The sequence below is a fragment of the Danio rerio genome, chromosome 9 (assembly GCF_052040795.2).
Source record: "Danio rerio strain M-AB ecotype USA chromosome 9, GRCz13ab, whole genome shotgun sequence".
Classification (NCBI taxonomy): domain Eukaryota; kingdom Metazoa; phylum Chordata; class Actinopteri; order Cypriniformes; family Danionidae; genus Danio; species Danio rerio.
The window spans coordinates 13,017,795-13,044,557 of NC_141029.1; the positions used below are offsets into that span (position 1 = coordinate 13,017,795).

General features: G+C 35.2%; 2 protein-coding genes across 6 annotated transcripts in view; both read right to left on the minus strand.

Moving 5' to 3' along the window:
• LOC141376079 (uncharacterized) overlaps positions 1-26,763 on the minus strand; it is a 996,984-nt gene that overhangs the window by 89,174 nt on the left and 881,047 nt on the right. The window lies entirely within an intron of this gene.
• Positions 3,977-26,763, minus strand: part of igf2bp2a (insulin-like growth factor 2 mRNA binding protein 2a) — a 107,323-nt gene continuing 84,536 nt past the window's right edge. For 2 of the 4 annotated variants that reach the window (XM_087265791.1, XM_087265793.1), the window contains exons 11-16: positions 22,035-22,103; positions 18,107-18,223; positions 16,053-16,127; positions 14,933-15,064; positions 11,837-11,950; positions 3,977-7,771 (exon numbers count right to left, since the gene is read on the minus strand). In XM_087265791.1, the coding sequence (XP_087121917.1) occupies positions 7,676-7,771; positions 11,837-11,950; positions 14,933-15,064; positions 16,053-16,127; positions 18,107-18,223; positions 22,035-22,103 (603 nt within the window). In that variant the 3' untranslated portion in view covers positions 3,977-7,675. 4 annotated transcript variants of the gene reach the window in all.

Here is a 26,763-nt window from a genome sequence, read left to right on the forward strand (position 1 = left end):
AAGTTGGTAATTTGTGTTTACCTTACCTTTATTGATTTATGATTCGTTCATGGGTAAAACAAAGACCATGCAGGTCAGGTAGTTGAAACGGTAGGCTACAAATGATTAATTCTTTAGGAATTAATTAATTATTCATAAATAATTAATTCACCTCCGCCGTTGACGAGGATGCTATCGTCCATCGCGATGTTTCACATTAGACATCGTACAATGCCAAATTGGTCAACATCGCCCAACCCTAAATCACCAAGTAAAAAGTGAAGTATTGACTGCACTTCTAAGGAAAATAGTGAAGTAAACTACCTCATAAAGTACAATTTCAGAGAAAAACCACTCACAAATCATTTAATACTTTACACCACTGGAGCTTAACTCAAAACAACGGCACTGAAGAATGAACAAGAAAGAGGAGTTATGACCAAGACTTTTTATAAAGAATTTTTATTGCTCAAATCCATGTTGATCAGCAGTACAATTCACCTACATTTAAAAACAACATGGTTAGCAAAAAAAAAAAAAAAAAAGATCAGCTCTCAGTCCCCTCCCCCAATTCGACTACCCGCTATCCAGCTGAGGGGACACGGCAGGCAGTGCAGCGAGCCCAGTCTCTGTTTCACATCGCTCCAAACGAACTAATGCGAGAAGCTAGAGAGCTGCGTAGGAATGAATCTGCCGTGGAAAAGGCGCAAACAAGTTTTCACAGCCTAGGAATTTCGTTGATTTCTCATGCATCGCTCTGATTTCCTGCTCTCATCCCGAGTTAAACACACTATGCATCTACAGCTGTGTCTGCAGTCTATTCTAGTATATAAAAAAAAAACATAGAACAGCACTTACTTTTAAGTTTCCACTCACCCTAAAAGCTTTAGGGCCCAAAGCAGACCATGATGAGATTTCATGCCAACACTACAAACAACAGCTACCCTAAACTGACCTGATTCGTTCGACTTACATTAGCTATGACTTGTGGCCTGAAGATAATGCAAAGGCCTCAGTTCTCTCTAGCGTTATGTTACAGGATATCATAATGGATAGTGAGACTTTAATTCCCAGACTACAGAGACGATATAACAGTGTGATGTTAGTTAATGCATGTATCGACTAATGCTTCCGTAAGATAAATACTGATGCACACCTGACAAAGCTCTGAAATACAAACTCTTAAGAAAACCACTGTAGAACGTTAGGTGTCTATCAACAGCGTGGCGTGTTACAGTTACAATAACAGTTAAAAGTGATCTGAGTTATCAAACTGCTACACAACCTGAACTCCATCAATGAGCAAACACCTGAGATTAAGCAGAAAGTCTATTATTCAAGGGGAAATAGCAGCCTCGTCTGGCTACACAGAGTCAAGAACCGTGAGGGACCAGCTTCTTGAGTGAAAGTTCGTTAGAAACTTGATCTAGAAGAAGCCTTTAACTAACAGAAACACCTTCTGCACCTGATATCTGTGCTACTCTTTGAGGATAAGTTCGTACGAGTTGCTTCAGTAGGTAAAAAAAAAAAAAAAGTACTAATTATACAATTTACACAGGTCTACAGTAACACACTACTACCGAAAATGGTTAAATGGTAAAACTAGAAGTGGAACAGCTTGCAGTTCAGTCCATAGACAATCCATGTGGATTATTGTATGAAAGCAAACCAGCATTGCGAGTACACACACACACCTGAACCTGACATATTGACCATCTATTGCAGGGGTGTCCAAAATCAGTCCTGGAGCGCCGGTGTCCGGCTTATTTTAGTTCCAACCCCAATTAAACACAACTGATCAGATAATCAAGCTCTTTCCAGGTATACTACAAACATCCAGAGTGGTGTGTTACACTAAACTAAGCAGGATACTGGCCCTCCAGGACTGAGTTTGGACACCCCTGGTCTATTGTCTTCCATCTTTTGAGAGGTAACACGTATGAACAGTAACCGGCGACAGATCCACTGAAGTCAGAGCAGATCTGAGGCGACAAAAATACCTGCATTTGTGATTTCCGTGCGATTATAATGAACACTTTTACCAGACACAGTGAAATATTACATTAAGAAATGCTTTTTTGTCATATATATCATCCCAGGTTTGTTTTGTGAAAGGCCTTGTTTAAAAAAAAACTATGTTGATTGTAAAATTTGGTCTGAGTGTTCTGTAATATTCCTGAATTTATACTCATATTAATAAAATGTAAAGAGCAAACTGCTTTACAATTCAGAAGACATAAGTGCTCCTGGATAATATTCATTCTTTTTTTAATAATACATTTTATTGATCTAGACAACAGTACAAAGTATCCACATTCAGAACCCCTTCTGGGTAAGTAGTCCTTTAATTTAAGGGGTAATTCACTCAAACATGAAAATTTGCTGTTAATTTATTCACCCCCAGGTCAGCTTTTTCTTCAGCAGAACTTTAAAGAATGTTTTGATTGTTTCCCTTCAAAAGACTTCAATATACATTATGTGCCACGGGTGTTCATTTAGTTTTACCTGTGTTTTTTGACTCTTAAAATGTGGCTAACCATTGACTCCCGTTTTAAAAATCACCAAGGACCATAGATTCAGCTAAAAACCTTTTCAAATGTTCTAGTGAAGAAAAATTCTTCCAAGTCATGAGAATGAGAAAATTAGAGCAAATTGAAACATTTGGTTGAACTTCCCTTAAGGCCTGTTCACACCAAGTATCATAACAATAACTAAATTTTATTTAAATAACTAAATTTGCATTGTTTATTATAACTCTGCACATCATTTTTGTGACCTGCCTCTTTAAAAATTCAAGCTTAAAGTGTGATTGCTGTTAAAAAATGAAAATAAGTTTTGCGATTGTCTCCCAAATAATAATGTAACTTTTTGTTACTATGGAGCAAGATCGGACTTAAAATTGATACATTTACAAAATAAAACTTACACATGCACAGCACAATTCAAATTTACAAAATCCAATTTGTAAATACAAAACACAATTCATAAATACAACACACAAATTGTGAAATGAAATCACAAGTAAAAATCATAAATATTTTCACCAAATGAATTGGATTTGTGTATTTTTGAATCGTGTTTTGAATCTATGAATTGGATTTGTGCATTTTTGAATCGTGTTTTGAATCTATGAATTGGATTTGTGCAGTTTTGAATTGTGTTTTGAATCTATGAATTGGATTTGTTTATTTTTGAATCGTGTTTTGAATCTATGAATTGTATTTTTTTATTTTGAATCTATGAATTGTATTTGTTTATTTTTTAATCGTGTTTTTGAATCTATGAATTGGATTTGTGCATTTTTGAATTGTGTTTTGAATCTATGAATTGGATTTGTTTATTTTTGAATCGTGTTTTGAATCTATGAATTGGATTTGTGCATTTTTGAATCGTGTTTTGAATCTATTAATTGGATTTGTTTATTTTTGAATCGTGTTTTGAATTTATGAATTGGATTTGTTTATTTTTGAATCCTGTTTTGGATCTATAAATTGGATGTGTGTATTTTTTAATCGTGTTTTGAATCTATGAATTTGATTTGTTTATTTTTTAATTGTGTTTTGAATCTATGAATTGGATTTGTTTATTTTTGAATCGTGTTTTGAATCGATGAATTGGATTTGTTTATTTTTGAATCGTGTTTTGAATCTATGAATTGTGTTTGTTTATTTTGAATCTATGAATTGGATTTGTTAATTTTGTAATCGTGTTTTAAATCTGTGAATTGGATTTGTGCATTTTTGAATTGTGTTTTGAATCTATTAATTGGATTTGTTTATTTTTGAATCGTTTTTTGAATCTATGAATTGGATTTGTGCATTTTTGAATTGTGTTTTGAATCTATGAATTGGATTTGTTTATTTTGTGAATCGTGTTTTGAATCTATGAATTGAAGTTGTGTATTTTTGAATCGTGTTTTAAATCTATGAATTGGATTTGTGCATTTTTGAATCGTGTTTTAAATCTATGAATTGGATTTGTGCATTTTTGAATCGTGTTTTGAATTTATGAATTGGATTTGTGCATTTTTAAATTGTGTTTTGAATCTATGAATTAAATTTGTTTATTTTTGAATTGTGTTTTAAATCTATAAATTGGATTTGTTTATTTTTGAATCGTGTGTTTTAAATCTACAAATTAGATTTGTGTATTTTTGATTTGTATTTTGAATCTATGAATTGCATTTGTGCATTTCAAGAGTTCACACTTAGCTCATGATTTATACATAGCTTGTTTGGCATGCTGTCCCGGGAGAGAGCCCTGAGCTCAAGGGATCCTCAAGCCCAGGGCTCCCCCCCTTTTGCAGGGCGAGTGGAGATTGAGCTCAGGTCTATCTCAAACTCCCCCGCTGCTGAGGCCAAGCCGAACTTCCTGAGAGTAAGACATTATAAAAAAGGTTTAGGCTTGTTTTATCTATAATATAGAGCACATTTGGATGGTGGGAGGAAACCGGGGAACCCGGGGGAAACCCACGCGGACACGGGGAGAACATGCAAACTCCACACAGATGGCACAATACCACAATACCAGATGGATCAGCGAGGACCCAACACCATTGGTATTCTTGCTGTGAGGCAACAGTGCTAGTCACTGGGCCACCGTGCCGCCCATTCTGGATAAAGGAGGAAGAAGGGGAGGAGGGGGGTTTCTTCCAGACGAAGATAGTTGTAGAAAGGAAATGAGGATATATATAGTGATTTGGGATCCTTTGATTGGAGGATCATAATTAGTTAATGTGGACCAGCTGGGTAAATCATGAGCACATGCTCCTCTCGAAATTAGTTTAAAACTAAACTTCACTTTGTAATCGTGTTTTGAATTTACGAATTGGATTTGTGAAATTTTGAATCCTGTTTTAAATCTACAAATTGGATTTGTGTATTTACAAATTGTGTTTTGAATTTTCAAATATGATTTTGTACATGTGAATTGTGTTATGGAGGTATGAATTATATTTTGTACATGTATTATTTTTGAGACTGATCTGGCTTCATATACTATCTGGTCGTCACTGTTGCACATGCATCTAACCATGTGATTGTTTAAAACCAAATAATGTCAGAACTATTGCTTTAAACAACACCCATGTCATCTTAGGTGAAATTATACTTCGACCCACAGGCTGAGAGCTGTAGTTTAACTTACATAGTTGCTGGAACTATGGTTTTAGAAATTACAAAATCACTGAACTGACCATAGTTGGCTAGCAATGGTTTTAAGAAACATCCCAGAGAGTGATTTCAATGATACAGGTTCTCTGTGCATTGAAATTTTTTTTCTTAGTTTTTCACATTTGCCTTGGTATGAACAGGTCTTAGGGCTCATTCATACAGAACACATTTTTCCCATTCAAATGTGCTACTTTTCCATTGTTTTTCAGTCAGTGCACTTGACGAACTTAAATGATCGTTATGTTTGCATCTTTAGGTGCGCCGCACACGAGCGCTGCTTTTTTTGGATGCAGTGTCAAATTTAAAAAATTTTACTTTTGCGCAAAGTACTCATCGGCATCAGATCCAAATCAGTTGACCCATCAGAAGAACTGGTGGGAGGGGCAAGTATTGCAAGTTTCTGTTTACAGTCACTCAATAGCTGTGTCCAGATACCCTTATGCTTGACACTGCACTTTAAAAAAAAAAACAACCCTGAGCAAAGACGCATTCTGTGTGAATAAGCCCTTACATATTTTACAAATGATGAGGTTGAAGAACCCAGCAACTTCACAAAGTTTAGAAAGCTTTAAGATCTGTTCCTCTTTGTTAGATAGACCTGAAGACAAGATCCGTTTTTTAACGTTTTGGATTTTTTAATTATTATTATTATTATTATTATCATCACCATTTAAAAGAAACCGTTTAAAACTTTCAGTTTACAAGGTATACAAAATGTGGGGTGGAACAAAAGGGAAACTAGGATTGGATTGAGGTACCCTGACGCCTGAGGTAGATCACAATACTGACATGCGCAGCGATCGCATTCTGATCAAAGTGTTGCGGCGATTCATTACTGTTCTTACTGTTAGTTTACTACCAATATTCATAGTCTACTTCCAACAAAATAAACACTTCCCTTCAGAGAAACATGGCAGTGTTCCAAAAAAAAGAGAGTTGTTTGTCTTTTAATAGCTCTCGTCACAAAATAGGAAACAAAAAATAGATTCATAAATATTTCTCTCTCTTTATATATATATCTATATACAGACACGCATACACACAAATGGAAGCTGTGCGTATTGGCATAAACCTTATGTCTGGAAGATGAGGCTTAGCTCTCGTTGGGCGAGGGAGCTGTCTGTGATGTCATAGACCGGTGACGTTTAAGGCCACAAGCTTCCATGGTCAAAAAAGAAGAAAAATTTTAAAAATAAAGCACAAAGGGACATCCTTGCCTGCACGTCCTGCTAAAAAAATTGCTCCGTTTCCCCACAAAGGAATAAAACAATACCATCTTGCTGACCAACTAGCTCACTGAACATGACAGGGTGGCGCGCTTTCTAAAAGGCTGCTTATTGTACATTCACAGCTGTCATGCCATTTAGAAAGCTCCCTGACAGAGATTTAAAGCCAAATGCGGTCATGTGTGTACCACAGGTGCCTCCTTGTCCTACATCAACCTGACTCTCCAATCACATTTTGAGTTGCCCGTCTTTTCAGCATAGATTAAGGCAGAGTTCTTGATGCACATTCCATTTCGCTTCTGCCCAAGCCAGTAAAGGTGCACTGTCTTTCAGACGCTGGTGCTTGCTTTGCTTTACATTGTTTTCATACCCCCTAAAACAAACAAGGGGGTGGTGACTTTTGAATTCAAAACTACTACATACCAAGCCCGTCTCGCAATGACTTTCGCCATGATAACATGGCAGAGGTAAAATTTACCAACTGCAAAAAACACTGGTGTAAAAAACGAAAATGAAAAGGGAGTGTAAGAGCTGAATAGAAGTACAAACGATAAAAGCTAAAAAAACGAAAGTAAGAAATGTTTCAACGGCATCCGACGCCACGCACAGGCCTAAGTAACAAAAATCTGTGGCGCTATATGTATCCCGAAATGCAGACTAAGATAAGAGTAAACGTTCTTCGTTAACATTTCCCAACGTTCACGTCCTATCGTCAAAAGAAATTAAAAATATGTGCACTACATGCTCGATGGCTTGTGCCAGAATCGAACTCCCGCTTCGTAAAACAGTATTTTGTTCTAGTGTATTGAATACTGCTGAGGATCATTGAAATCGCAATCTGAAAAAAACAAAAATCGGTTACCATCTGCTAGTGCACACCCACTTTACCTACCCAAGAAAACAGCAACACAACTCAGTCAAAATGCATCAGTGTACATGTGTTAATGGAGCTTCTCATCTGTGTTAACCCTAGATTAAGCCTAAATTAAGGAAGTTATAAAGAAAATTGTTAAATGGGGCGAGCGTGATTTCCCCCATTACCTGTTCTTCTCATACTCAGGGTTGTTTTTGAACAATTGTCTTCCTGGCGTTCCCTCTCCCCGTCCCTCCCTCCCCAAGCTGGCAGTGCATTCAGAGCCCTTCGGCCTGTGGCTCCTTCATCTCCCCTAGAAAGAAGTTCTTTGGTTTTGATCCCACGGCTGCTGGTCTGCCCGGCCGGTCCCCTGTGCCCGGTCTGGTCTGGTTCCAGTTGGGAGGGCTACATTCATTGGCAGGTGCCCGCTGGGGCTGCCCTGATGGTCACTTGGAGCGGGGTGTTGTGGGTGCGCCTTGCTGGTGCTTCTGCTCCTGTTGTTTCACCTGCTGGATGATCTCCCTGATTTTCCTCTGTGCAGTCTGTGGGACCAGATGAGACACACGTTTGTTGTGGTAAATGTTGGGCTTTGCTTTATATTCAACAGAAGAGTGCATGAAGACATTTTGATTTTGCCATTGACCAATAAAAGGTGATTGTACTTTCAGATAATTGAACAGTATTCCCAGTACAGTTCATGACAGAAAGTTGTGATCAAAGTTTGCTGTAGAGAGTGAGGCAGGCTGAGAGCCGTGAGAGTGTACAAGGTCAGTGGCAGGAGTGTTAACGACTGTCACTTTTGTGCACCACCTGTCTCAAGTCTCACTGAGGAGCTCTGGAAACTTAAAAGGACCAGGGGCCTCATGTATCAACACTGCCTACGCAAGATTTCACGCTCACATTTGGATTCACTAATGAAAAAACTAACGTGAGAATGTGCGTTGGTTCACGCTAACTTCATGTCTGGTGTACGTCCATTTCTTGTGTGTGTTTGTTTTATTTCCATTGGCGACTCTTAGAGGCAATAGTGCAAGTCAAATTGCACACTACAAAGTATATTTGAGCCGTGCAATGGCAGCTGTATGGGACGGAATCATCCGCATGTCTAGCAGGTATATAAGGTTTCCATACCATGCAGTTGACCAGCCAAATATTCAAGCGACATTTGCAGCAATCGTCGGTTTTCCCACTGTAATCGGAGCCTTCGACTGCACGCACATTACTATAAAGGCACCATCTGAAGACAAATTTGCATACGTGAATCGGAAACATTTAGACACTACAAAACAATAGATACTACAAAATGTTACACCTTTTTAATTCACTCACGGTGTGATGTTCAGACCCCACTGCGTTAACTGCGTCAGCTAAACTCTCCCACTTTTTTTTCTTTTATTAATTCTGGATGACAAACTTGCAAATAACACTGTTTTTCTCCGGTCTACATCCGATAGGAGCACCTCCAATTCACATTCCATTCAAAGTTTCTCTACTTGCTTGCTTGCTTTTGCCATTGCTTTTTTACTTGGTTTTTCATTACCATATTTATTAGGGGGAGGAGGCAGGGAGGGTTTTTGTGCTCGTGCACGTGCGCTTAGTGTCACGTTAAAGAAAATATGCGTGGGATTCCGCGTACACAGTGTTTCATACATCTGAATTTTTTACTGCATACACACATTTACAGCTTTGTGCGTACACAATGTTTTAGTATGAATTCAATGCAAGTCTTCGTACATGAGGCCCCAGGCCTGGACACTTGTCACCTATCATACACTCGGTGCAATGGGGCGCAAAGGCGCGACGCAATTTTTGTTTGCTAGTTTCAGCTTGGCGCAAGAGTCGTTTTGACGTTTTACGCCAAGCTGTTTGAATAGCAAATACATTTGCGCCATTATGTGCGCCCATAGGCATTCTGGTCTAAAAAAGGAGGCGTGTTGAGGCACATTTGGCACGTTGCTGTTTTGGGAAACTATAATGGACTGTTCTATAGACCAGAACAAAGCCGGTCTATTGTCCAGCTCAGAGCGTGTTAGTTGTGCGCCTCGCTTACACACTGCTTAATACAGACAGGATGTAGAACAATATGCAAATATTTTTACATATGAAAACTAATTAAAACATTAAGGATATATATAGGATATAATAAGGATATATATATAGGATATAAATATAAAGAATCAAAATATTACAAAACTTATTTCATATTATTTTCTAGTCTACATAAATATAAAAACCATACTTTCATGCCTTCTTCATCTCGGGGGGCTTTTTCAGTTTATTCATAACAATTTGCTTTTGTATAATGTTATTATAATTAGCAATATTATTTAGCAATATTATTTATTGCATATGCATATTTATATTTGTTTTATTAAAAACAAGCTGAGATTTGCCCACCTGTCAGGTTTTAGACCGGATGGGGCACAGCATGTGTATTTGGATATAACTCCGTTTTTTGACCACACTTTGTTATTATTGTTCATTTATTTGTTTGCTGGAAATTAGAACTGAATTTAGAAATAGTTTTGAAACAGATCTTTGCACTCAACAATGAAATTAATTAATTTATTAATAAATTAACTAATTAATTAGGCTAATGGATGTGTGTGTAAAAGAATTTTCCCTATCTACGAGAGTGAAAGTGAAAGTAAATATTGAAGAGGTTCATCTCTCATTCTCGTGCTGCAGATGCTTTGTTTAACTGTTTTCTCTCTAGTGAAATTTTCAGTTTTTCCACTTACAAAGTCTGTCATGTAAATAGCAAATGCGCTATGGCGTGGCACCTGGCTTTTAAAGGGAATAGGAGATCAGACACTGATTGGTTTATTTTCAAAACACACCCTTAACACATTATGAGAATAAGCTCAACCCTTTTAGACCATGCACCACGGCGCAAAGTCGATTTTTCCTTCCTTAAAATAGTAAAAGTGGATTCTAACACGTCCTTAATGCTTTTGCGCCCTGCGCTTTGCACATGGATTGTCAAAATAGAGGTCTTTATGTTTGTTTGTTTTGTGTAATGTTTGTTTTGCTTTTAGTGTAGTGGTAGTCACAGTGAGGGGCTGCTGCCACCTGTTTGTTTTGATTATTTACATTATTAAAATTTAAAGTTGGTCAGTTCTCCGGCTCCTTTTTATTCAAATCAAATATTGTGGCTTTTGCACATCATTTCAAATGTAGCCATGCACTTATATAGAGGACGTGGCACACTTTCCACACATTAAGGCTGCATTTACACTGCATGGTTTAAGTGGCCCAATTTTGATGTTTTTCTCCCATGTGGCAAAGATCGGATATGGCCCTAAAAAATCACATGAATAAAGATTTACTCAAATCAGATTCAGGCCTTGTTCATATATAGAAATTTATCTGGTATGAATCAGATTAGTGCCCTCATGTCCATGGTGTAAGCAACTAGATCGGATTTTCATCTGTCAATGCAAGTCATGCAACATTAAAAACCATAGTGATTAAGGTAACCTCTGACTCTTAGTCCCAAACCTTAAATTTCATTCATAAGGATTAAAAAAGTTTTAATTTTGTCATCTAGCACAAGTATTTAAGCATGTTATTGAGAGAGAGAGAGAGAGAGAGAGAGAGAGAGAGAGAGCAATATCCGCCATGTAACCAATATAAACTAATATAAAATTGTAGCAAACGTCACATGCATAAATCCCACCACGGACATTACAATAAGATGCCTACGGGTTTAAAAAGGCCTAAATTAAAAGAAGATGTCAAAATGAGAACTTTTCTGTCATAAACTGTAGTGAAACAACTTGTCAAAAATAATTAAGAAAAAAAAATTAAACCCTGTAAACACTTTCAAAGCAGGAATGGAGAAAAGAGTGCTCTTTTATTATCAGCTGTGAGTCAGTGCCAGCTTTTTGTTTTTCCTGCTCATAGCGCCTTTGCTGTGTGCTGTTTAAATACAGACAATCAGATACGAGTCACTTTTAAAAGATGAAGAAAGCAGGTCAGCAAAAAAATAGGTTACAGTCACAAAATCAGAATTGACCATCAAGATCTGCAGAGTAAAAGCAGCCTTAGACGTGACAGGTAAACGGTCTAGTAAACAACAATGGAGGACATACTGCAGATCATGAAGAAGAAGATGGCAATCTGTGTGCATAGTTCTTTGATGTGCACCATCAATGGATTATTACGGTGTTGTGTATCAATGTGTATTTAAAAATGTGTTGTGTTTTCTTGTCTTGTTACAAGTTCTGGTGACGATTCTCAGTAAACCAAGTCTAACTCCACACTTTTGGTAATGTACTGTTGTGCTAGATAAAAATAAAAAAAGGGGTATGATCCAGTTTGCTATTTTGGTACCTTTCCCAGTGGTAATAAACATAAATGCAGAGTGTATTGTACTGTATCATACTGCACCACTCATTATTATTATAATGTAATCCTTGTAAAAGAATGTTTACAAGAAGGTGTCTGGTGCATATATAGAGTAGAGTGTCTCCTACATGTAAATTACTGGTTAGGAAAAAACACATATTAACAAAAATAAAATGCTTTTTATTGCACTGGTTTGAGACCCTGTATTCCATGGCTTTAGAATCAGGATCTGTAGTGGTGAGTCATGTATAGTTTACCTGGCTGGCAAAGAAATGTCCACTGATTTTGACAAACACTTCATCATTCTCGTCTGGGGTTTGGTCCCGTGGCACTATGACCTCTGCACTGGTTAAGTTCTGCAGCTCGTTCACCTGAAAGATGTTCAGAGAAACAAGATGAACACGTCAGTACCTACTCATAATGTCAACCGGGTCAAAATGTGCAAATGCAGACTCGCACAAGAACAAACAGCACATTTGCAGCTGCTCATCGGTACATGACCTCAACACCAAGCAACATCTCGCTACTCCACATATGATCCAAAAACAAGCTCTTCTTTTTGGAAACAAAACATCCAGTTCCTAAAAACACATAATAACCCTGACTGAAACAGGTCACACTGATTTGGATTGACCTTTCCTGTTCAAAGTCTTAGAAAGTTATTTAGCATAAACAAACTTTATGTTTTATTTTTTTTTTTACGTTTAAAACACTTACAAAAAGCTTTAATAGACCAATAATAGATGCATAACAACATTTTGATAAAGCACTTTACTTTAAAATATTAATAATATTATAATACTAAGCCTTCAAGCATAATAAATTTTAGTTGTTGTTTTTTTACTTTTAAATGGCTAAAAAAGGCTTTCAAGGACTAGAAAGCCATAATAAAGTTCTGCCAATCCTTTCACAGGTATTTTAGTCCTAAAAAATAAACTTGCTGATCAAAGTATGGAAAAATGAATAAGGTACAGTTGAAGTCAGAATTATTAGATCCCCTTTGATTTTTTTTAATAATGTTTCCCAAATGATGTTTAACAGAGCAAGGAAATGTTCGCAGTATGTCTGATAATATTTTTTCTTCTGGAGAAAGTCTTATTTGTTTCATTTCGGCAAGAATAAAAGCAGTTTTAAATTTTTTAAACACCATTTTAGGGTCAACATTATTAGTCCCTTTAAGCAATTTTTTCGATAGTCAACAGAACAAACCATCATTATACAATAACTTGCCTAATTACCCTAACATGCCTAGTTAACCTAATTAACCTAGTTAAGCCTTTAAATGTCACTTTAAGCCAGGGGTCACCAACCTTTTGGAAACTGAGAGCTACTTCTTGGGTATTGTTTAATGTGAAGGGCTACCAGTTTGATACACACTTCCTAATGACAAATTTGCTCAATTATTATTAATAGTTAATGATATTCATCTATGTGAAGACACTGATTATATTAATGATTGATTGGAAACAGATAAATATCAATATGCAACACTTCATTTGTCTGAAATTGTTTTTAAAGTTTTTTTTTAATATATAACTTAAAGTCATTTTCAATTTTACACCAATGCAAGTGTGATTTAAAAAGAATAGCTACAAAAAATATTAGATGCAGCGGTATGTGGTCCTATGGTAAGCTAATTTTATAACAGGCCCACGGGCAACTCATGTGATCCTCGCAGGCTCCATGTTGGTGACCCCTGCTTTAAGCTGTATAGAAGTGTCTTGAAAAATATCTAGTCAAATATAATTTTCTGTCATCATGGCAAAGATAAAATAAATCAGTTATTAGAAATGAGTTATTGAAACTATAATGTTTAGAAATGCGTTGAAAAAAATTTCTGCGTTAAACAGAAATTGGAGAAAAAAAATAAACAGGGGGGCTAATAATTCTGACTTAACTGTACATACACAGGGTTACTGCTGTATTCACCAAGCCAAACTTAAGACTTTTTAAGACCTTTATAAGACTATTGGGAATTAAAGTTCACACTTATGCATGACTAAACGCTAAGAAGTTTTCTCTAATGTCCTACTTGGTCCAATGGAAAATATTTTTACTTGCCTCATCAACATCAAGTTCATAGCCACTAATTTCAAAGAATGCATCAAAACAAACAACCCCTAGTTGTATAAATGCTTTTTTTCCAACTTATTATTTTCTTAAAACTATAATAAACAATGTATGAACAACAGTCTGTCCAGACGTTTTGTTAAAAGTTTTATTGAGATGTGTTGTTGGTGAATGGATGTGTCAGCCCAATTGTGTAGCTTTACATGGAGATCAAAAAATTAAGACACATCTAAAATTATTTAAGACCTACAAGACAATATTTTAGTGAAATTGAAACTTTTTAAGGCCTAAAATATAGTTTTTTAACTATGAGACATTGTAAGACTTTAAGACCTTGTGGATGCATACATTAAAACAACGATTATCAAAATCAATAACAGCATTTCCATAATTTGTTCAGGTGGCATGTGTGAGCACCAAGGAACTCTTCACACCACATTAACGTAGATTAATTACAGATGTTTCCATTATTTAACAATGAAGGATTTATTGTTTTTGAGAAACCCATTTTATGAATGCTTTATGAATACTTAGAATCATTATTTACTGTTGCAAACACATTTGACTGGATTCATAATGGTGCATAATGAAAGGAATATTGACAATGTAATAAGAAAACAGTTGTTCTGGATCTGCAACACAACATCTTGTTAGAAAGCTCTAAACTATTTTTTTTAATATATTTAAAACTTAGAGTACGTCTGACATTAGAAACTAAATCTAACTCTAAATCTATCTATAAAACGAAAACATTAATGAATAAATAAATATACCACATTGTTCACTCCTGGTTATTGTTGTTCCAAAACACTGAACATCTAATGCTAAGCCTCATTTCTGTTGATGTGGATGACAGTAAATACAGATGTAAACAAAGTCTAAAATGTTTTTTGCTTCTACATATAATTATTACCTTAAAGAGATAGTTGACCCAAAAATGTACATTTACTCACTGTTTACTGACCCTTAGGAGATTTCAAACCATAATGACTTTCTTTATTCTGTTCAACAAAAAAGAAGATTTTTGAAGAGGGTAAGAAACCGATTACCAATGACTTACGCAGAATGAAAACCAAATATTATAGAAGTCAATACTTACCAGTTTTGTTTCAAAAGTACTTATTTTATGTTCAACAAAAAAATTCAACTCATAAAGTTTGACAAATGAAGGGTGAGTAAATGACAGAATTTTGAGTGAACTACCCCTTTATTTCAGAGTAATCATCCTACTAGGTTGGCACTTCACTGGTTGTTTCTACTTCTATAATCCAGCAGATTCTCACCGTTTTCCCTCCTTTCCCTATAACCCTCCCAGCTGCTGAAGATGGCACTTTTATATGCGTCTCCAGCTTTACTTCTTCTTTTGCAGTAAAGAAGTTCTCCTCTTTCAGTTTTCCAAATATCCTGCCCTGCGCCTGAAACACAAAAGCAGAGACAATCTTCATGACAGGGTACAACATGGCATAAGACCTATACATTTCTCTTCACTCACACTCTATTCAATTTAAATATGTCTTTAATGGTCAAACACTTAGAGGTCATGGGGGAAAAAAACCCATTCCATTTCACTCAAATTGAATTTAAAGTCAATGTAATATCAAAATTTACTCCTTTTATTTTTATTTGTAAATAGTAGTGCTTTTTATAAACAATGTATTTGTGCACTTTATTATTTTGTAAAAAAAAAATAATAATAATAATAATAATTTGCCTTCTTTTGAAAATCTTTCATCAAATATCATCCTTTAAAATAATTTGCTTATCAAAAAAAAAAATAATAATAAATATAATAATAGTAATATATTATTTTCTTTGCTAATGTTCCCATTTAGTTATGACACATTATTTCAACTTTCCCATTGGTATACTATGTAAACACATGCTTGATGGCCACATTGAGATGCAGTGTCAAGTAAAAAAATAAATAAAATCTACTTTTACAAGCAGCAACGCTCATCAATGTCAGTTCCAAAGCAGTGGACGAATCAGAAGAAACTTAAAGGTGAGACAAGTGTTAGGAGCTTCTGTTTACAGGCACTAAGCGGCTGTGTCCAGATATACCCAGGCACTCTGTTCCACATTTTTAAAACACTTCGTCTCACATTTTTAGATGCAAAGACGAATTCTGTGTCACTGGTCCTTAAACAATCTGAATCAAGTAACATTTAAAAAATGTTGAATGAACAACAACATTCCAGAACACTTCATTAAACGTTTAATAACATCTTTGTCCTAATATTTTTAGAACATTAATGAATGCTAAATGCTTCAAGTCTGATTAAACATTCTATTAACGTAACAAGAGCATGTGCTCATTACTTTGATTCTTTAATACAACATACAACTTGGCAGCTAGGAAATGTTCTCAGATCTTCTAGCAGGGTTTTTTCAAAGTTCCTTTACCTTAAACTGAGCTTCTGGTGGGCCAGTGATGATGACCATCCTCTGAGTGACATCAGGACTCTCTGCCGGAGCGATCTGAACACGAACAACAGCGAAACATCATTTTGAGAAAAAGGTTTGTTATTTAAACAATATCTCTTTCATTTCTAGCGCTGCACATGAAGTGTGCACTGTGATATGTTGTTCATTTTTAGAAACATCAACAAATCTATATACACTAAATTTAATTAAAAAATCGGGACAGGATTCATAACAGCTATTTTCTCTTGAAGTTACATTACATAGCCACAAGAGGGCTCTGTGCTCAATCAAACCAAATGCAATGAAATGTGACTCTGGGGTAGAGATGCGCGGATGGGCTATTATTTAATCCGCAACCGCATCACAAAACTCATCATCTGTCCGCCATCCATCCGCACTAACATTTATGACCAAATTTTAATACCGCACCCGCCCGTCATCTGCTGACTGAGCTCTTTATTTGAATGGCATATTCCTTTTTATTATTAAATAAATGTTTCTTTATTGATTATTAGCAAATAGAGGTTGACTTTAATGACATGCAGTTAATCTAAACGTGCAAGTTAAATCCAGCATTAATTGACGCTTTGAAGTGACGCTAAACAATACGAGGACGTGTCTTTTCACGTGATTCGATTCCTCGGTCCTTGAGTCTTTTCCTTGCGTCCTTCCCTCGCATCCTATAGGGGTGGAAAGACGAGGAAAGAAAGCAAAGAAAGGAAACGAGGATACACAAATAAGAAATACCACTATAAAGCTCTCAGAATATCAGCAGTGAACTCCGTCTCCAATTGGCGCACAGGGACAAAAATAAATAAATAGCCTAAATTAAACGCACTGTACTGTACAATCATTGTGGACACATCATTTCAACATTCAGACGAGAGCGCCTGGCCTCTAATGCGCCCTGCTGCACTGAAGGAGCGCTCGCTCGCAGCACTTGTTGCTGGAATGCATAGAATTCTCTTGGCAAGGTGCTGTACACGTGGGAATGACTGCCTTGTTTCTCCCAAAGGAAAGTAGATTTTCCTCTGCTGATCTGTCTATACGGAAGTTTGTAGATGAAGACTTCTGTACTTCATCCAGAATTAGTGTATCCGATTCCTAATCTCATTCTGTGAAGTCAGTCCTAGGCTTTTTCGTTGGTGCGCCAGCTATGTGTACAAAAACAGTACAACCGCCCACCACCCGCCCGAATTTAATTAAAATATTATTTTTCGTCACGTCATCCGCCCGATCCGCGGTTTATCCGCGGATTCCGCGGTTTATCCGCGGATTCCGCGGCTGTAACCGCCATTCGCGCATCTCTACTCTGGGGTACAAAACCTTCAATTGTTGCAAGGGATTATTTTAGCTAATAGTCAAAAATACAAAGTATGAGTCAAAATTATAGATTTTATGCCAAAAAATGTTGAGTAAAAATCATGTTCCATGAAGATTTTATTTGTAAATTTCCTACCGTAAATATGTATATAAAAAGTACATTTTTTGACTAGTAATATGCATTGCTAGAGCTTTTCAAGTAGATGTATCTCACCCGAATATTGTCCAATCCTCACAAACCCCACATCAATAGAATGCTTTTTTATTCAGATTTCAGATGATGTATAAATCTTAATAAAAAAATAAATAAAAATGACACTTATAACTAGGCCCATGGTCGCATATTTTACAAAATTTCTGCTTTTAAGACTACCGTAACATGCTGATTTTTTTTATTTGACTTCACAGGACATACAAATGCAGTTTATGTGAAAATAATATTTAAAAAAAGTCTTTCCAAAACAACTTACATATCTCAAACTTGAATGGCGGTGTAATACTCACACTCTTAAATAAAATTTGAAGCTGAGGGCTTTATGGATGACTGCTAAACCATGGCTAAATCTGAGCATGATATGGTCACATTCAAGACATGATCTCAGCTTAACTAAATGAATAATTGTGCTTCATGTAGGAAAAGCACACGAGGAACCTTCATTTCACAGATTAGACATGACAGCAGTGGCATTTTGGCAGGCAGGAACTCCTACCTTAATAGAGGCTCCTGCAAATCGCGCCAGTTGTTTTATATGTTGGCCCTTCTTGCCAATAATAGCACCAACAGCCTGAGTTGGAATAAAGAGGTAGACCACCTCCTGTTCAGGAGCCTGCTGTGGAGAGGCCAGAAAAATGTTAAAAATGGCATCTCATTTAGTCCCATGCTGTAAATCAGGAACAAAGTCAAGCATTTGAGGCAGATTCACAGTATAGTAATAAAATAAAATGAATGAAATTGGGCTGGGAGATTTGGCCTAAAATCCAAATCTGTATTGATTGAACATTTCAACTTGATTAAGATTAATGAACGATTATTTCATTTATAATTTTTTTTCCCCTCATAGTTCACTGACAAGTTTTGTACATTCAATATGCTCACATATTACAAGAGAGAAATTTTTGAATGAAGGATCCCTTAGTTGATTTTAAAATAAATGAAGGAAACACACACTCTACTAGATCTACTATCTAGGATTATTTATTGAACATCAATGTTGAACGACTAAACACACATTGCCTAAAACCAACAGTCACGCTTTTCTAATAAAAAAGTAAAAATAAATAACTTGGACTTTTTGAATCAAAACTACTTATTTCCAATGTTTTTCATATTAAAAGTAGAAAAAAATTACTCTTGTATATCCTGTAATATTTTAACAGTGCATTTCTGGAATCTTGTGTAAACAAATATTTTATTGTAAATGATCATTTTATTGTAATGAAAAATATGCTGTCTCAAGGCAACTACCAGTCATCGTCAATGTATTGCAAACATGTTACATTTTATAAGAGGTGCGCGGGTATGCGACCGCACGTAGGCTGTGCTGGACCACACCCGTGCCTTTGGCACAGAAGTATAAATCACATGCGGTAGGGAAAGTAATAAAAAAAAATTCAACTGGAAAAATTTGATCGATTATAGGTTCTTGTCGATTTTGATTACTTTTTAATTAATCACCCATTCCTATATATGCTCATATAATATTTAAACAAATATATCTTCAAAAACTCTACTATTATAAATTTTAATTGTATTAAAACAATCAAATACAAATTATATAAAATGAATAAAATGTGATAAACTATGAATTACTGTGGCAACCCCTGATAAATAAGGGACTAAGTCGGAGGAAATGAATGAATGAATGAATGAATTAATTAATTAATTAATGTAAATAAAATACTATATATTTAAAGTACATGAAGTGAAAACAAGCAAAAATTTAATTCACATTAGCCACATCAGTCTATTCTTTTCAAAGTTTGCAAAAAGAATAAACCGAAAACTTGAATTTGATGCATTTCCATGAAGTCATTAGAGCAGCTTACTGTAGTATTGGTAACCTAGTAACCAACAGTAAACAAGGCTAGCATCATGGCGAAAGCAGATTAGTTATGTGGGGTGTCACTAAGACAGCTTATTCAGACAAAGCATTTCCATCTCCCATTATTTGGATCAACACCTTTTTTTCCACAAATTAATAATGTCAAATCTTCAATCGAATAAGGCATTTTTAATCGAAATGTATTTTTCATTTCATAATTTTGTTCTGAAAAAAAGTCACAGATATGTTTGAGTCATATTTTATCATTTTAGTCAAATAATTGTAAAGTAAGTTACCACAGAATAAAATCATACATGTTTTTCCTTAGTCAATCAAAACAGAAAACCAAAATAGAAAGATTCATTTATTCATTTTCCTACAGATTAGTCTCTTATTTATCAGGGGACGCCACAGTGGAATGAACCGGCAACTATTCCAGCATGTTTTATGCAGCAGACTCCCTTCCAGCCGCAACCCAGTAATGGAAAACATGCATACACTCTCATATTCACACACCACGGCCAATTTAGTTAATCCATATTACTTATATCGCATGTCTTTGGACTGTGGGGGAAACCGAAGCACCCAAAGGAAACCCACGTGAACACAGGGAGAACATGGAAACTCCATAGAAAAATGCCAACTGGCCCAGCTGGGACTCGAACCAGCAACCTTTTTGCTGTGAGGCAACAGTGTTAACCACTGAGCCCCCATGCAGCCAAGAAATAAAAAAAAGGAATTTTAACCGTTATTACAAACAACAACCCTCAATTAATTTATCAAAAAATTGAGCTTTATTAAAAATCTAAATCTTGTGCAAGTTTTGTTGGATTAATGTTAACCATTGAGAAAAGTTTTATAAAAAATGTACATGCCTTTCAGAAAACAGTGTGTGTAATCACACACACACACACACACACACACACACGCAGATTAATGATTTTATTAATTTTTCTATCAGATTAATGTTGTCAAAGCCATCGTTTCCCCAAACCACCCACCGTCCCACTGAAACACTGCTCACTTCCTCTCCAGCTGGAGGTCGAGCCCTGAAGGTTCGCACAAAGACAAAAACAATTCATTCATCACTCAAACTGATGCAGAGAGCACAGGCCTCAATGATGACTCACGGTTCACACTCACGACATCAGCGACAGTAATAGACTGAAGATGTCAGAGAGCTTCTGCATTCAGGAGTTTACAGCATTTCAAGTCTGCACCATTAACTTGTGGAGCTCAATGCCTGACATTTTTAAAGTGGCACCAGATGTTGCGTTGCACTCAAGTTACATGGAACCTAACAGCTGGCTTTGAAAAGTAGTTCACTCAAAAAAGAACATTTATTCTCACCATTTACTCACCTCATGTGGTTGCAAACCTGTATGAGTTTCTTTCTTCTGGTGAACACAAAAGAAGAAACAAATATGGGAGTAAAGTGCTTCCGTCACTGGAAATCTTTTATGTTCAACAGAAGAAAGAAACTTCAGGTTTGGAACAAGTGGAAAGTGAGTAAATTGCAAAATGTTCATTTTTAGGTGATCACTTTAACAAACATAAAATACAAATTAGAGAGATATGCGAACATTTGTATAATTGTGCATTGCCCAACACCCTATCATACATCCGGCGCAATGCAGCGCAACATGCGACGCAATAGTTGTTTGCTAGTTTCAGCTTGGCGCAAGAGTCGTTTTGACATTTTGCACCACGCTGTTTAAATAGCAAATGCATTTGCACTCATATGTGCGCCCATAGGCCTTCTGATCTAAAAAGGGAGGCGTATTGAGGCGCACTGCTGGCGCGTTACTGTTTTGAGAAACTATAATAGTCTGTTCTATAGACCAGAACAAAGCCGGTCTAAAGTCCAGCACAGAGCGCCTTAGTTGTGCACTATGCGCATGGATCGTCAAAATACAGCACTTTTTTTTAGTTTTAGTTTCACTTTAAATACATTTAATATTATTATTTTTTAAAGATTTATTTTCAAAGTTTAAAAATGAATATTGAAATACGAGGCGTTTTTCTTTTTCATGGTGAAAAATGGAAAAGCAAAATTAAAAATACTAATTATTTTATTACTTTTTTATTTCGAATAACAACAAATAAAATCAGAAAACAAAAACGAAAATCAAAAATCGGCTTGTTTTTTTGTTTTTTATTATCAGTTTTAAAATGAAAACCCAATAACCAAAAGATACACTGACCAATGTCCACGAGCCAGGACTTAAACTTAGGACTCCCGGAGCGCTTCAGTACCACAGGTTGTCAAAAAAATACATGTTTTAGGCTTTTAAGGCTACCAGGAGCTTTTTATAACATTTTTCTTCATAAAATTATAAACTTTGACTTGCATACAACTGTGTCTTTTCTTTCTGTTTTTAAATATTATGTTGGGAAATCTATTTAGAGTTTTTAAAGAAGATGTTTATTTTAATTTTTACATTTTTAGACATTGCATTTACCATTAATAAACTCTACCACACTGTCTAGATATCAACATCTGATCTGCAATTACGAAAACAATATTTGTTGACATTAAACTGTTTGTGTGGCTGGAACACAACATCCACTGATCAGCTGTCGCTGCAGTACTCACTGTGTGCTGGTGAGAGATGCCACTGGCAGGTGGGACGCCGTACAGACCACCCAGCTGTGATGAGTGACCCTGCAACACATGAGACGGAGCAATTATTCTAATGACTCTTTTATTAGACTCCTTTATTACACATTGATATAATGAGATGACAGGACACACTCAATGAGTTTATAAGTAAGTTCTTATAAGTTATATATACATTTATACAACGGTTCTGTCTGGTTCTTGAATCTGATTGGCTGATAGCATTTCAATAATCTGCAATATTAGAACTCCAACAGCCTCCTTACCCTTTTGTATTACTCCGCCCAAAGAGTGACAGCAGATCAATAAACTTACTACAGTTTGACAAATATTGCAGCTGTTGGACAACATAATGTACATTTGAGGCATTTTAGGCAATAATGTAGTTGTTTAGATTGCAACTATGCCGTTTATTTATAAGGATAGTGCCTATTTTAAATATTTTTAATTTCTAAGATATTAGCCCTTGGAGGAGAAAAACACAGGGTAATTTTAAATTACAGCTGATCAAATCATTATAAAACTGGTAAGTGACTTTTTAAGTCGATCTTTCTCTTTTGTATGTTGCAGTGCTGCATAGTAATTGTAGAAAGTGGTTCCTCGTACCAAAGTGTTTTTAGACTCTCCAAGTTTGATTTACTTTTTTATATACACGATTATGCGTCGAACTGTTGTATAAACAAAATATCACACTCGTAGCAGTGCGATTTGACTGAATATCATCACTTGTGAGCCACCAAGGCACTCAGTCGGACGCACATCTCCCAACAGTGCCAATATACAGCCATATCACACTGCTACGAGTGTGATATTTCACTTATATGTATGTGAAATATCACACTTGTAGCAGTGCGATATGGCTATATATTGGCACTGGTGGGAGGTGTATGTATATATATATATATATATATATATATATATATATATATATATATATATATATATATATATATATATACATACACACAATTTCAATTCATTTAAAAAATTGGAGCATTAATTTTAATAAACAAAATGTGCCATGTTTTCAAATGTTCATATATACTTTTAGAGAACACAACACCCTGTTTGAAATGGTGGAGAGAAAGCAATGCTTGTTGGCATAACCTTATTTTCAATCATATCAGATGAAAATATGTGCTTGTTTATTTTGTTTACAATTATACAATTTGTAGTATGTCATGAGTATGACATTGGTATGACAATTTCAAGGTGGTTTATGAGGACCTGCCATGTGTTCTCATAATTCAAAATGCCTCAAAACCAAATGTATGTCGTTTGACATTCACAATTTTCCACAGGTTCCTGTGTCAAATAACCAATTATCAAATATATAATGCGGTTTTTATGTTGTTTACACATTAATTTGGAGATTAGATCAAAAAAGAAATTCATATTTACGTTAATTGTGATTAGTTGCTGAAAAAAAAAACAGCCCTTCTGTTAAATATTGTTAAATGTATACATTTAAAAGTTACATATAAAAATATAACTTTCACATATAATAAAACATTACATAAAATATAATCATATATCATCATATAATAAAATATAACATAAAATAGCTCCAATCAATACATTTTTTCAGTAACTTAGTGAAACTAACTACATCAAAAAGAGCATTTCCAGGCTAGTTATTTGAAAAATCTGAATGAGAAGCTGTTACTAAAGTACTAGCTGACTGTTTCACAGCCATCCTGATTTGTCATTGTCAATAAATGTTAAAGTTACTAAGAAAGCTTGATATACCATGAGGAAAGTATATGCACCAAAAAAAAAAACCTATTGTAACAATTTACAATAAATGACCCTGCAAGTTTTACAGTAGCACTGATGATGAGAAAACCCAGTGAACACTCTTTTAGTAATGATTGCTGTCTCGCTCGCCTCCGCACTCTTTCTACCTTCATGAGTTCACCCGTGAGCCGTAAGCTCTGCTTTCTGACTCATCACTAAATATGAAGGGGAATCCTATATGAACCGAGCGGAAGGATTACACAACTTTACAGTGAGTAAGTGCGCAGCATGTTAAGGTGAGCCATCACTGAGAAAGAGCCCATGTGTTTACAATAAGATGGAGAAGATAAGTGCAGCATTTAAATTTGACCGAAGAGTTCTGTTTAAACTCACATTTAATTCAATAAAAAAAAATAAACATCAAGAAATACACAATAACTTCATCTCTTCCATCAGCACTAAACTGCATCCTGCTAAAACAATTCCGTTTTCCATCATCCTTCATTCAAGCTCGTACCATTTTAAGCAACGTCTGAAACTTAGTATTAGTAGTGCATCTCATATTCATTTTCTTCTTTGAATTGAATTGCTTGTTGTATTCCTCAGAATAAAAATGTTTTACTTCAACAAGGTTTGGAAATATGGTAGACAAATGAAACAACTGCCCAAAAAACATTGTTTTTATTTCCCCAAAAAATGAAGTAATGCATAGCTGATGCTTTGTTTAGGAAATAAATCATTTAGTGACAAGTGTTTCCCCAAAATTGTAGTCGCTCTGTCGCAAATCCATTAGATCTTATAGAACTGGAGTAACAACTTCTTAAGAGTAAATCTGCATTAACAAATGCTTTTAGTGCATTATAGTGTGAGACTGATGACGGCAACCAGAGGAGAGAATGTCAAATTTACTCTCAGTCCCAAAGAAGCTGCATTGCAAACACCTTGCATAAGGGGTAATTCATTTTTTTATTTTTTTATTTTTTGTAATTTGACATAAAGATGATATAATACATTCATAAATGCATATAAATGTTCATACGTTTAAAAAAAATCTAAATATAAAAAAAAACTTTTAAAGATGTAAGATTCCGATGACTGTTAAACCCGTCATAACTGTTTTGTGAAAAGGGTCCATTGTATATACACGGATTTGCAGTAATATTTACATATAATGTAAATATTAAATGTAATCATTTAGAAAATTACATAAACTGTGAAGACGAACTTAAGCTTTCAAAATCATTCAAAGTAATTGATCAAGTGCTTTAAAGAATTAGGGCATACGGGCAGATAAAGCAGAACAGAACACAGCCAGGATCTTTGCTTCTAACTACAGGTCTAGAGCTGTAGTTTCAACCACACATTGTGCACATATTCATTGGAACGATGGATTCGGTAAACACAGAATTGCCGAACTATGTTCATAATGACAGAACTTGCAACCTTAGTTGACTAACAATGGTTTCAGGAAAAGTACCTCTGTACAATTGCCATTTCCAGGAAATAAATGCTTGAAATGACCATATTTTTATTTGAAATGTGAAAGGAATCATTCATTCATTCATTTATTTTCCTTCGGCTTAGTCCTTATTTTAATCAGGGGTTGCTACAGTGGAATGAACCGCCAACTTACAAAGCATATGTTTTACATAGCGGATGCGCTTCCAGCCGCAACCCAGTACTGCGAAACATCCATGCACACTCATACACACACATACACTTGCTATGGCTCATTTAGTTTATTCAATTCAATTACAGCGCATGACTTTGGACTGTGGTGGAGATCGGAGCACCTGTTATCAGATATTTTTGAACAACACAAATATTAACTTTTTTTGACAAAAAAGGTTAATTCAAAAAGAATTACAACTTTGTAAATCTGTATTTAAAAAAAAAAAAAATCAGGATGGAACCTTGTGTAATTAATCAATGTGAAGAGTACATGACAAACTTCAGTGCTTCCTTAAATCGTCGACAGAAAGGCCTTAGAGTACTTCTCCTTTTCTTCATTTCAGAGTTCTCGATTTTCAAAAGTGTGGTGTTCGTTTTGAATCACCCTGTATAATAAATCTGGTAAGCCTGGGTGAAAAGTTGAATTTTCAAGTGATACTTTATTTAATAATTCTTCTTATTATAAAAAGATGATATCCAATATTTGTTCAAAAATATATTGCATTATCAATTAAATATTCAAAATAGCAGACATTTTTGTACACATTTGTAAGAAACAAAATTACCTGTCCAATGTATTTTAAAAGATAAAATAATTGAAATTTGATTTCAATATAACAATACAGTACTCAGCATATATAAGCACATCACTTACAAATCTCTCATTTAAATTAATATGTTCTATAGGAAGCTTTACAATATTATAATAATGCATATACATTAGATTAGTCAGCTAATCTAACAAAATTATTTACAATAAGTCCAAAAATTAGTAGCTCAAATGTATATGCTATAGAAAAATATTAAATACAAATTTTAAAAAGTGGAAAAATCAAGAGAAGTAAAAAATAATTACATTTTTGTAATTTTGTAGTTTGTAATTTCTTTTTTGCAATATTTTGCTTAAATTTAATTGCATAATCTTTCCATTTTTAAAGATGTTCTGACTAAAGTATTATCTGATTAATGAATCCGTTTTGCTCAAATGCACGAAAACACGTCGCCTATAATCACTGAGAAATGGATACAAATATTCATTTTCGAAATGGGATGTTTTTATGTGTGCAGAGTAGGGATGGGAAGATTAACCGATATGTATCGATACGCGGTTATGCGCGTTCACGATGCGAGTGCATCGGTTGAGCAGCAGAGGATGAATGAAATTTTGGAAGCAAATCGAGATGCATCGGTTTTTGCGAGATGCATCGATTTTTCCGAGATACAGCTTATATTTTTAATATAGAATGTATTTTTTATTTATTAACAAGTGTTGTCAACCTGTTTTTGGCGCATAATT